The following is a 12,301-nucleotide window of genomic DNA, read 5'->3' on the forward strand; positions in this document are numbered from 1 at the left end:
TATTTTCTATTTGATTTGCTCGAGGACTAGCAAATAATAAGTTTGGGGGTATTTGATAGGCACATTTTTGTGTCTTATATAATCTCAATTGTATACATTATTAGTGCTCGATTTTATATTTATTATGGCTTTTTATGTCCCTGTAGGTATTTTTGGAGAAATAAGCTTTTGCGGCGAAATTGGCTAAAAAAGTTGTTTTTGCGCTCGTGGGAGAAAATTACTATACGGACCCTCGATTTTGGATAAGGGGTAACCTATTTCCAAGAAGCTGCTAAAGGGAGAACAGCACAGGATAGGGGGACACCCACCTTCTTCACGATTTGAATCAAAAAGATTTGGCGGGAAAAGATACCTCACGTCTGCAGATTTTGGACGTTAAGCTTTGGGCAGTTTTAAAGAGATTCAACACCGGAAATTTATTGGGTTGGACTTGATATGACTTAACAAGTTCATTAGAAGCAATTGGACCGATCAACTTGGGCTAGAATAGCCGGGAATTGGAATCAAAGTCAAATAAGGAAACACGGCTTCATGGGTTCAAAATCTGTTATTCAAGGAGATTAAAGGCAAGTAAACTCTTTCCAAAGATACATATATATCTAAGGAAGAGTTTGAGATAAGTGGGAAAGCTCAGAAACGCGTGAAACAATTTATGGAAGGAATTATTGTCGTTACTGCCAAGGAAGTCCTAAGAAAAAAAAGGTTGCTGAGAGTCCTAAGAAAAAAAAGACGAGGAGTTTGGGGTCAATAGGAGAGCTCAGGAGGCGTGAATCAAGAGATTTCAGAAACTATTGCTTCTGCTGCTGCTTCCATTGAAGAGCACGAAGAACACGAAGAACAGACTCCCAAAGACAGTCGTTCTTCGACTGTGACAAGGACAGACTCTCGTCAGTCTTAAAACAACAACAACAGACGCACTTCTTTCCTATCGTTCTTCTCTGGACGCTTTCTGTGCGTCGCAGATTCACTCATTTTATTCTTTTCACTCTTTTAATCAACTTTTGGGCTATAAACATGTATTTTGAGCAATTGATTAATATGAGGAGCTAAACCCCAGCACTGGGACGACGGAGGAAACCCTATTTCACAATCACTTGGTAACTATAATTGATTCTTTATGACTTTTGCACTTGTTTTAATCGATTTATGATTTTTCTTGATTAGTTGTGATTTTGTTTGATGTCGCATGCTGGGTTTTAGGAACTTTTGATGCGTCATGCTTGTGATTTACATCTAATGCTTTATAAAATCTACTTTTGGCAAAGAAAAAAGTCAACAAAAGAGCTAGAATTGTTATGAGTCATTATATGAACCAATTGAATGTGATTAGTGGTGAAATCCTAAGTCTCAGTCTCTCTCGACATTGTGACAAACCTTTTGTATATATATTTTCTATTTTTATTTTAAGTCTAGAACCCAATCTTATCAAGTCCGAGTTGAACGAACTTTACTACCATTTTCAAAACTACATCAATGTACTCTAAATTTCGAGGAGAGAAGTGCAATAGATGTCAACAACCTGGACATACTTCTGCTGAATATCGTAAATTTAATGGTTTTATTGGAGATACTAAGCATAATGAAGAATCTCAAGACAATGAGGATTGGGATGATGAAGATAATACTGGTGAAGCTAATGAAATTCATGATGGTTATGGTGAATATTTGGTGGGAATTATACGTCCACTTTTAATCAGTCAACCATGTCTTTCTCAAAGACACAATATTTTTCGAGCTAAATGTACCATTGGAGGCAAGGTATGTGATATGATAATTGATAGTGGCAGTGTGGAAAATTATGTTGCTGCTCATGTGGTTAACAAACTTGGTTTATCCGTTACTCCACATCCAAATCCATATACAGTTCGTTGGGTTAATGGTTCTTCTACTCAACAAATTTCTCATCAATGTGCTGTTAATTTTTCTTTTCCGGGTTATGAAGATTCTGTGTTATGTGATGTCATTGAGATGTATGCTTCTCATCTTTTACTTGTAAGACCCTGGAAAAATATGACATTAAAGCAGTACAAAACTGTTTCGATAACACTTATACTTTTGCTCATCAAGGGAAGTTAAAAAAATTATGTCCTTCAAAGAATTCTTCGACTGTTCAAGAACATAGTGATGGAAAGACTAGCGCTTTGGTGGCTAATATTGCTCGTTCTTTACTTACTTCTCATACTATTAGTTCTCATGAAGAAGACAAACCAATGATTGACATTCCAGATAAGGTACGTCCATTACTATCTCGGTTTAGTGCTTTATTTCCTGATGAGTTACCTGTGACATTACCTCCATTAAGAAATCTTCAACATGGTATTGACTTCATACCTGGTGCATCTCTTCCAAATCAAGCACAATATCGGCTAAGCCCAAGTGAGCATGAAATTTTACAAGGCCAGGTGAACGATTTATTGGCTAAAGGATTAATTAGACTTAGCAACAGTCCTTGTGCTTGTCTTGCATTTTTGGTGAAAAAAAGGACAATGGATGGAGAATGTGTATTGATTGTAGAGCTTTGAATCGAATAACTATTCCTTACAGATTTCCCATTCCTCGTATTGATGATATGCTTGACTTGTTAGCTGGTTCTATAATTTTTTCCAAGATGGATTTGAGAAGTGGTTATCATTAAATTCGTATTCGTGAAGGAGATGAATGGAAGACTGCGTTCAAAACAAGAGAAGGACTTTATGAGTGGCTTGTTATGCCTTTTGGATTATCAAATGCTCCAAGTACATTCATGCGACTTATGAATCAGGTTCTACAACCTTTTCTTGGTCAATTTGTTATTGTTTATTTTGATGACATATTGATTTTCAGTCGTACTACAAGAGAACATCTGGTTCATCTATCAAAAGTGTTTAAAGTGTTACAGGATAATACTTTATTTGTGAATATAAAGAAGTGTACTTTCTTGTCATCTGAAGTTACTTTTTTGGGATATGTGGTTTCTGATAAAGGCATTCATGTTGATCCTTCTAAGATTAAAGATATTCAAGAATGGCCTACTCCTACCTCCATAAAGGATATTCAGAGTTTTCATGGTTTGGCTTTATTCTATAGAAGATTTATTAGAAACTTCAGTACTATTGCTGCACCTATTGCTGAGTGTCTCATGCAAGCAAAGTTTGTTTGGACTGAAGAGGCTGATAAGAGTTTTTATTCTCTTAAACAAAAGCTATGTACACCTCCAGTTCTGACTTTACCCGACTTTTCTAAACCGTTTGAGATAGATTGTGATGCTTCTATCCTTGGCATTGGCGCAGTATTATCTCAAGAATGACACCCTGTTGCTTTCCACAGTGAGAAGAATTCAGATACTCAGAATAAGTGGTCTACTTATGAACTTGAATTACTTGCTTTGGTTCAAGCCTTGAAACAATGGCATACTTATTTAATTCATAGAGACTTTGTTGTCAATACTGATAACCATGCCATGAAGTATTTACAAACATCTGCCAAGATTAACAGAATACATGATCGTTGGTTATCCACAATCAACAAATATACATTTTCTGTGAAGCATAAAAGTGGGAAGACAAATCAAGTTGATGATGCTTTAAGTAGGAGAGCTCATCTACTTGCGTCCATTCTTAATGAGAGCTTTGCTTTTGATTATATTAAAGACATTTATGCAGAGGACGGAGATTTTAAATCCATATGGGAAAAATGTGGTTCTTCAACTAATTGTGTAGATGATTTCCTTATTCAAGATGGATTTTTATTCAAGGGTAATCGCTTATGCATACCTCAGGGATCATTACGTCTTCATCTTATTAGAGAACTTCATGGGAGCGGACTTGGTGGAAATTTTGGACGTGACAAGACTATTGCTCTTGTGGAAGACCGTTATTTTTGGCCTTCTTTAAAGCGTGACGTTCAGAAGTGCGTTTTAAGATGCATGGTTTGCCAACAAGCTAAAGGTACTATTCAAAATACTGGATTGTATACTCCATTGCCAGTTCCAGATGCACCTTGGGTAGATGTAAGCATGGATTTTATTTTGGGACTACCTCGTACTGCTAAAGGTAATGATTCATGGTGGTGGTTGATCGATATTCCAAAATGACACATTTTATTTCCTGTAAGAAGTCTACAGATGCATCTAATGTAGCTTCTTTATTCTTTAAGGAGATTGTTCGTCTTCATGGAGTACCAAAATCAATTACCTCTGATAGAGATACAAAGTTTTTGAGTTACTTTTGGAAATCTTTGTGGATGCGACTTGGAACTGCATTACAGTTTAGTACTAGTTCTCATCCACAGACAGATGGTCAGACATAAGTAGCTAATCGATCTTTGGGAAATTTAATTCGAGCCAAGTGCATGAACAACAGAAAACTATGGGAATTTTCTTTTAATACCTATGTGAATCGATCTACTGGTAAGACTCCTTTTGAGATTGTATATTCTAAAGTTCCTAATCATGTTTTGGACCTTGTGGTGCTTCCTAAGTTACAAAACTCAAATACCAAAGCTGATGCAATGATTGAATGAGCTTCACAACTTCATATGAGGTAAAGAACAAACTTGAGGAGTCAAATGCTAAGTATAAGGTGGCTGCAGATGAACACAAACGACTTAAGATTTTTAAAGAGGGAGAATGGGTTATGATTCACTTATGCAAGGAGAGATTTCCAGTTGGCACTTACAATAAAACCAAAATGAAGAAATATGGTCCATTTAAAGTCTTGAAACGTATCAATGACAATGCATATGTCATAGATCTTCCAGCTAATTGGAACATATCTAATGTGTTCAATGTTCAAGAAGTTTTCAATTTCCATGAAGATAATGAAGTGTTGTTGATTCCAGATATCTCGAGGACGAACTCAAATCAAGAAGGGGGACTGATGTCGTACAACATGCACACTTCCTTGCAGAACAAGCTTAATTGCTTCCTTTCCCTATTTTTAGGTTTCTTAGAATTCTATTCTTAGTTAAACTTTGTTTCTTAAGTTAGTCGTTATTTTTTTGTTTAGTTTTCTAGTCGGTTAACTCAAAGTCTATTTATATCGATTCCTGTTTTCATTTACAGACACAATTATTATTATTCATCAATTGCTTCAAAGCTTATTACTTATCAACTTCTTTTTTCTTCCTGCAACTTAAATTTCAATCTTATTTCGTATCTTTTCTTCTCATTCTCATCACAACAATCTCTGAATTGCTTTCACCTATATAAGTTCAACATTATTCTCTCTTCTCTTCTCCCTTGTAGATTCATTATTAATATAATTATTTTCTCTTCTCCCTTGTAGTTTCATTTATTTATTTATTTTTTTCAAAGCAGAAGGAATTCCCTTGTAGTTTCATTATTAATATAATTCTTTGTTGTATCGAAAAAAAACACACACATAATTGACTTGTGAAATTGACTTTTGCTTCTCGTATCCCATTAACCAACTCACAGCCAAAACCATTTTTTTTTGTGTATGCCGTAAATGGAAAACATTTTTTCCCCTTGTGCAAGCAAAACATTTTGCATAACCATAAATAGAAATCGGTAAATCTAAGACCTGTTGCCCTAATTCATATGGCCGGGGGATGGAGTTAAGAAAGCGAAACAGCATCCTAATCCGGCTTGGTTTCCTTACTTCTATGCGATAGGAAGTCCACCAAAACCTATAAATACATAGGCCAATAACTCTATACCTACACTTTCAATCTTATTAGTTTCTTTGTCTTAGGTCGGGATTTTTGTTGCTGTGCTTAGTTTGTTTGTTTTTTTGAGATGGCGAATAACAATGTTCGTGGGAAAAAGATTGAAGGTGATTTAAGTTTTCTTTCTGAAAGGGAGAATAACAATCTTTACGAGCAAAAGTTGGAACCTGATGCTAATGAGAAGAACAGCGCTGCGGATGACATGGAAAGTGGTTTTGATGATCAAGAAGACCCCATGGTTTCTTGGGTGTTTGACATGCAGAATATTGTTCAAGAGCAAGAGACAGAAAGTGATTTTGATGAGCAAGAATGGGGGACTGATGATGTGCAAGAAGAGATGGAGAGTTATGCTGCTGAGCAAGTGCCGGAGACTAATGTTGCTGTTTTTGATCAAGGCACTTCGATTTCTTCTGCTAAAAAAGACACTTTGGTGTCTTCGTTTCTTGAAATTGGTGTTGGGCAGTCGGTCCAGACTGCGAAACAATATTTAGAAGCAACAAACTGGGATCTTGAAGACGCACTTGGGCTGTTTTTGAGTGCACAATTGCGTTATCCAAAGATTCCAAACACATCGTATGAGCTTATTAACTTGGGAGAGGCGAACGTTTGGGCCGAGATGGTTCAACCTGATGTTAATGCAGTAGATGATAATTTAGCTTCCATGTATCCTCCCCCTGTGGCATTGATGTATGATGGGCCTTTCCATAAGGCAAAAAAAGCTGCTGAAGATGAAGACAAGTGGTTGATAGTTAATGTGCAATCTAAACAAGAATTCAGTTCTCTTACGCTAAACTTGGATACATGGGCACACGAAGCTGTCTCTCAGACTATCAGCGCTAATTTCATCTTTTGGCAAGTTTATGTTGATGCTATTGAAGGACAAAAGATATGTAACTATTATAGATTGACATCTTTTCCTGCAGTCCTTGTTTTGGATCCGATCACAGGGCAAAACGTGAAATCATGGACCGGAATGATTGAAGCTGTGCAGTTGTTGGAGGATTTAGCACCTTACATGGACGCAGGTCCTAAGCATCATCTCACTCGAGTTTCTCGTAAACATCCAGCTGAAATTTCTAAACAAACTACTCTCCCTGAGACTACCGAAGAAGAAGATGAAGAGATATTCCAAGCAATTCTAGCTTCAATGGAAAACATGACAACTGTTGCTCCAGCTTGTAGTGATAGCATTGAAGAACCAGTAACTTCCTCAAGCAAGAAGCTTAGATATCCTGCTCTCTCTGAAGAGCCAATGGTGGACAAATCACTTCTTTGCAGAATTGGGGTTCGCCTTCCTGATGGACGTCGACTTCAGCGTAATTTCCTTCGCACAGATCCAGTCCAGCTGTTATGGTCATTCTGTAACTCCCAGCTTGACGAGGCAGAGTCACGGCCTTTTCATTTGACTCAAGCCATCCCAGGTGCATCAAAGACTCTTGACTACGAAAGCAAGCAAACATTCGAGGAGTCTGGATTATCAAACTCAATGATCTCAGTTACTTGGGATTGAACATAGAAGTTTATTTAGGTTTCATAATATCATGTTTGTTGTCAGTAGACGTTTTTGTTAATGAATATATACTAGCAATCGATGTTATTTACTGGTGTTTATCTGCTTTACTAATAAAATAGATTTTTTGTTCCTTTAAATGCATGTATGAAAAATCTGTTTGCACAATACATATATATGTTAATTTCAGTTCATGAGACAAAGATGCCTAGTAATTCTAAGAAAACTCAACAACATACTTTTTAAACTGCATCCTTTTTCGGTTCTCCTTATAAGTTCCCTTCTTATGCATCTGGCGGCTCATCCCGTTACTAAGCTGCATCTTTTTTCTCAACTTTTCCATGGGATCTGTAAATCTGCTATCTCCTATGGGATGCGCTTCCATCTTTTCCAAAGCTACACCTAAATCAATTGTAGTATGACCGACTTTGTCTTTCCATTATGCTTTCGAGGGTGAATGATCATTGGGAATGCATGCAAAGATATCTTGGTAGACATTGGTATTTGTCTGCGAGGTTATGAGATTCGTAAATACTAATATTCTAAATGCACGATTAAAACGAAATACCAACTAGCTGAAACTACAATAGAAAAGAAATCTTAGATTCTAACTTAGCAGTAGTCATCCAAATGTCGCTGTAAGTTTTGTCAGCCACTGGGTCATTAATTTTGCTTATGTTATCCAGGAAACTTAGTATCAGTGTTGCCAAACCCATCGACTCTCATGTGTGCAAATGCGAAAGTACTCATTTTATCACAAAGACCAAGGTGTTCTGACCATAGGGAAAGCCGAAGACTAAAACAAAATTTACCAGCCTTACAAGGTTTTCCATTCAAGATCAACAAATTCCTTGTCTTCAATTACCAATCTGAAACACGCACGAGGGAAAGTGAAACTCGCATATAGGATAAGCAGACAAAAAGCCAAAAAAATTTATAGTGAAGGAACAAAAAAAAAAGTCACTCTTAACAGAACGCAGAGCTTATGCCGGTATACGATAAGTTTAATAAAAAAATTTGGCCAACATAAACAATTTAGTTGAATTACTTCTTCATTAAATCAATAACCTAACTAACTTAAAAGAATTTCTGGTCCAAATTATACTTTGTCCTGCCTTCATGTCTTCCAATCTCTCGTACTTTCTCAATTATGCTCGGTGCTCGGACAAACACTATTTTATTTGAACATACCACATGCATCGAGTCCCATTAACCGACTCATTGCCAAAACCTTCAATAATTTTTTATTTTTTTTTAATAAATGGAAAACATCGATATCTTTTTTCTTTCCCCCTTGTGCAAGCAAAATATTTTGCATAACCATATATAGAAATCAGTAAATATAAGACCTTGCCCTAATTCACATGGCCAATAACTACCACCGAGTCTGGATTGGAGTTTCTAATCCGGCTTGGTTTCCTTATTTCTATGCAAGTGTTGCGATAGGAAGTCTATCAAAACCTATAAATACATAGGCCAATAACTCTATACCTACACACTTATTAGTTTCTTTGTTTGAGGGTTTTTGTTGTTGTGCTTAGTTTGTTTGTTTTTTGAAGATTGAGAATTTAAGTTTTCTTTTTGAGATGGAGAATAACAATGTTGATGAGCAAGAGATGGAAAGTGATGCTGATGAGATGAACAGTACTGTTGATGAGCATGAAGACCCTATGATTTCTTCTTTTCTTGAAATTGTTGTTGGGCAATCGGTCCATACCGCTAGACAATATTTACAAGCAGCACACTGGGATCGTGAAGACGCAATTAGGCTGTTTTTTAGTCATCAAGAAGGGAGTTATCCAGAAGTTTTGTATGAGAATGATAACAATGGAGAAGCGAACATTAGTGCCGAGATGGAACACCCTGATGTCCTTGCAGTAGATAACTTTGAAGATGATGGTAATGGTCTTTCTCTTGAATTGATGTATCATGGGCCTTTCCATGAGGCAAAACAAGACAGGTGGTTGATTGTAAATGTGCAGTCAAAAGACGTATACAACTCTTATGCGCTAAAGATGTATACATGGGCACATAAAGCTGTCTTTGAGACTATTAGCGCCAATTTCATCTTTTGGCAAGTTTATGATAATACCATTGAAGGTCAAAAGGTGTGTAACTATTATAAGTTGACATCTTTTCCGGCAGTTCTTGTTTTGGACCCAATCATAGGTCAAAAAGTGAAATCATGGAGCGGAATGATTAAAGCTGTGCAGTTGTTGGAGGATTTAGCACCTTACATGGATGCCGGTCCTAAACATCAACACGTTCAATTTTGTCGTAAGCGTCAAACCAAAACTTCTCAGCGAACTATTGTTCCTCAGACTACCGAAGAAGAAAATGAGGAGCTATTCCAAGCAATTCTAGCTTCAATGGAGAACATGACGGCTACCATTGCTCCAGCTTGTAGTGACACTGACGAACAAGTAACTTCCTCAAGCAACAAGCTTACATATCCTGATCTCCCTGAAGAGCCAAAGGTGGACAAAACACTTCTCTGCAGAATTGGAGTTCGTCTACCTGATGGGCGTAGACTTCAGTGGAATTTCCTTCTGACAGATCCAGTCCAGTTGTTATGGTCACTCTGTAACTCCCAGCTTGATGAAGCAGAGTCGCGGCCTTTTCATTTGACTCGAGCCATTCCAGGTGCATCAAAGACTCTTGACTACGAAAGCAAGCAAAAATTCGAGGAGTCTGGATTAGCAAACTCAATGATCTCAGTTACTTGGGATTGAACATAAATTGTTTTGTTAGTGAAATATAATAGCAGGTTGCAATTGATGTGTTGTTAATCTGCTTTGCTAAATGTATAGACTTTTTCATTCCTCTAAATGCACTGTAAAAATTGATTAGGAATGAAACCTTGAAACTTGAATGCAGTCTAGGCTAATTCATAATTACACCAACAAAGAGAATTATGCAAACCAAACACAAATCAATCCTTTAAAAAGCAAACAAATTGTACAAGTAATTTAACAATATCATCATACTTCAATTTAACTCCTATCCCCAGCGCCGGGTGCGCCCATTTTTTTTTTCCGCACATGGAAAGGGAGTTTGGGAATAAGTACATCAGATCGCAAACTCATATCACCATTAAAATTCTCATGTTAGAAACCAAAAATATAAACAAAAGAAAATCAAACAGGCATTGACCTGTTATTTCCTTGCCGGGGCTTATGAATCACTTCATCCACGTGCGCGTCGTTCTCACCTGATATTTCCTCCAAAGATCTTCCTTTTGGTTCTGGTATCAGGAATGTAAACATCATGCCTATGAAGTTGATAACTCCAAGCATGATCAAGGAATTCTTAACGCCAATACCAGAAGTATACCCATGAGCAGTCTTGGTTCTATCTTGATCCTGTGCAGCATATAAGAACCCAAATGCACCGACAATTGCTCCAGCTTTCCCCGCAGCTGCTGAAATACCATGACATGTCGAACGCAACCTAGCTGGGAATATCTCAGCAGGCACAATGAAGGTTGTACTGTTGGGTCCGAAGTTTGCAAAAAAGAAAGTCAATGCATACAAAATAACAAAACCGATTCTGTTCTCCTTTTGACTCCAGTATTTGTAAGGAAATGCAATAGCAAACATGAATATAGTCATGAAGAAGAAACCCATCATTTGAATTGTCCATCTCCCGATAACATCGATGAAAGCCACTGTAAACCAGTACCCAGGAACAGTACTGCACAAAGCAATTAATGTTTGTGCCCTCGCGATCTTGTAAACTTCTCCACTAGCACTCATCGTTTGTGATGGCGGAATCCACCCAATTGCAGTAAAAATATCCTTCTGGAACAAGTTTTGACTGTAAAAAGCTATGTCTAGCAAGAACCAAGTACTTGTGGTTCCAAGTAAGTGAAGTCCATGTCGTTTCAGAAATTGCTTTGAAAATAATCCGAATGAATTACTAGGCTTTGTCGTTAATCTCTCTACCATTTCTGTTTCAGCCTTAATATCTGTTTTTAAGATCTTAGACATATCTGCAGCTGCCCTTGCCGCGTTCTTTTCTACTAGAGCAGTGTAACGAGCAGTTTCAGGCATTTTCATACGCCAGTAGTAGGTCAAAGCGGCTGGAATTGCGCCGAAAATCACAATTACACGCCAGATGTAGTCAGCCTCAGGTGGAAGGGATGCCTTGGCATCAACTGCATAAGCTGGAGCAGGGAAATATTTATCAAATATTGCAGAAACTATAATGGCAACTATTCCTCCCGCCAGAATTCCCGTTCCTTGCATCGCAAAGACAGCAGCGATAAAAGCACCACGCAGTTTTCTTGTTGGCGTACTCACACATGATAGTTGCAGAAAGTGGGTAGTCACCACCGATTCCAAATCCAAGCCAGAATCGGAAGAAACAAAGTGTAGCCATGACTGTTTTTGGTTGGCTCCCCAAGGAAAGACCAGACGCTACTGAACAAGTGATCATGATAATTAAAGTAAGTCCGTAGACACGCTTTCTACCAATTCGATCACCTAACCATCCAAAGAAGAGCTGACCAACAAGTGTGCCGACCAGAGCGACGCCATTAACAGCCGCAGCAACATTTGGCGGCAAATTCCCGGGTTTTGCTGCTCCTTCCACGGTGTAGTAAATTCTGCCGAGCAATTTGGTGACGAGGGAGATGCAAAAGAGATCATAAGCATCTGTGAAGAAACCCATACCAGCAATCACAATGGCCGTGAAATGGTACAATTGTGTCTTGGCTATATCAAGTGCTTTAAGCACTTCCAGTTGCTCCATTACCATGACTTTTCAGGTTCAAGAGAGGGAGAGCAATCGAGATGCTTGTTGTTGCTGATAAGATTTGTATTTCCAGAATGCAGCGAGTCTTTCCATTGCAATGATATAGAAAGAATATGCTCATATTCTCTTTTATGCGGCCAATTATATGTACCTCGGAGATTATGTAATGTCAATGGGTGGATGTACTGAATTTGCTGGTGAATTAGAGAACAATTCCACCTCGCAGAAGTTGTCAGCTAGCTGCGCTTATCCAATAGTAAGTAGAAAATGAATCAAGTTGACAGACATTTTGATTAATATATAGTATAAAATTGAGATTATGCGCGTAATTATCACTTCAGATGCAATAGAGATAATTATAATTAATTC

The 12,301-nt window shown here is 37.6% G+C and overlaps 2 protein-coding genes and 1 pseudogene across 2 annotated transcripts; 2 read left to right on the plus strand and 1 right to left on the minus strand.

Annotated features, from left to right (window-relative positions):
• Positions 1-5,737: 5,737 nt before the first annotated feature.
• LOC113281698 (plant UBX domain-containing protein 7-like) lies at positions 5,738-7,177 on the plus strand. Its single transcript, XM_026530536.1, has one exon. It carries the CDS (start codon positions 5,738-5,740, stop codon positions 7,175-7,177), a length of 1,440 nt encoding a protein of 479 aa, XP_026386321.1.
• Positions 7,178-8,763: 1,586 nt separating this feature from the next.
• On the plus strand, positions 8,764-9,909 carry LOC113281771 (plant UBX domain-containing protein 7-like). Its single transcript, XM_026530642.1, has one exon. The coding sequence runs from the start codon at positions 8,764-8,766 to the stop codon at positions 9,907-9,909; it is 1,146 nt and encodes a 381-aa protein (XP_026386427.1).
• A 405-nt stretch (positions 9,910-10,314) lies between these two features.
• LOC113327497 lies at positions 10,315-11,935 on the minus strand (annotated as a pseudogene).
• Between the last annotated feature and the right edge of the window lie 366 nt (positions 11,936-12,301).

This window comes from Papaver somniferum, chromosome 1 (genome assembly GCF_003573695.1).
Source record: "Papaver somniferum cultivar HN1 chromosome 1, ASM357369v1, whole genome shotgun sequence".
Taxonomy (NCBI): Eukaryota; Viridiplantae; Streptophyta; class Magnoliopsida; order Ranunculales; family Papaveraceae; genus Papaver; species Papaver somniferum.

Excerpts from the sequence above, each read along its gene's own strand:
- LOC113281698 (XM_026530536.1), top strand. The coding sequence starts at position 5,738 with ATGGCGAATAACAATGTTCGTGGGAAAAAGATTGAAGGTGATTTAAGT.
- LOC113281771 (XM_026530642.1), top strand. The coding sequence starts at position 8,764 with ATGGAGAATAACAATGTTGATGAGCAAGAGATGGAAAGTGATGCTGAT.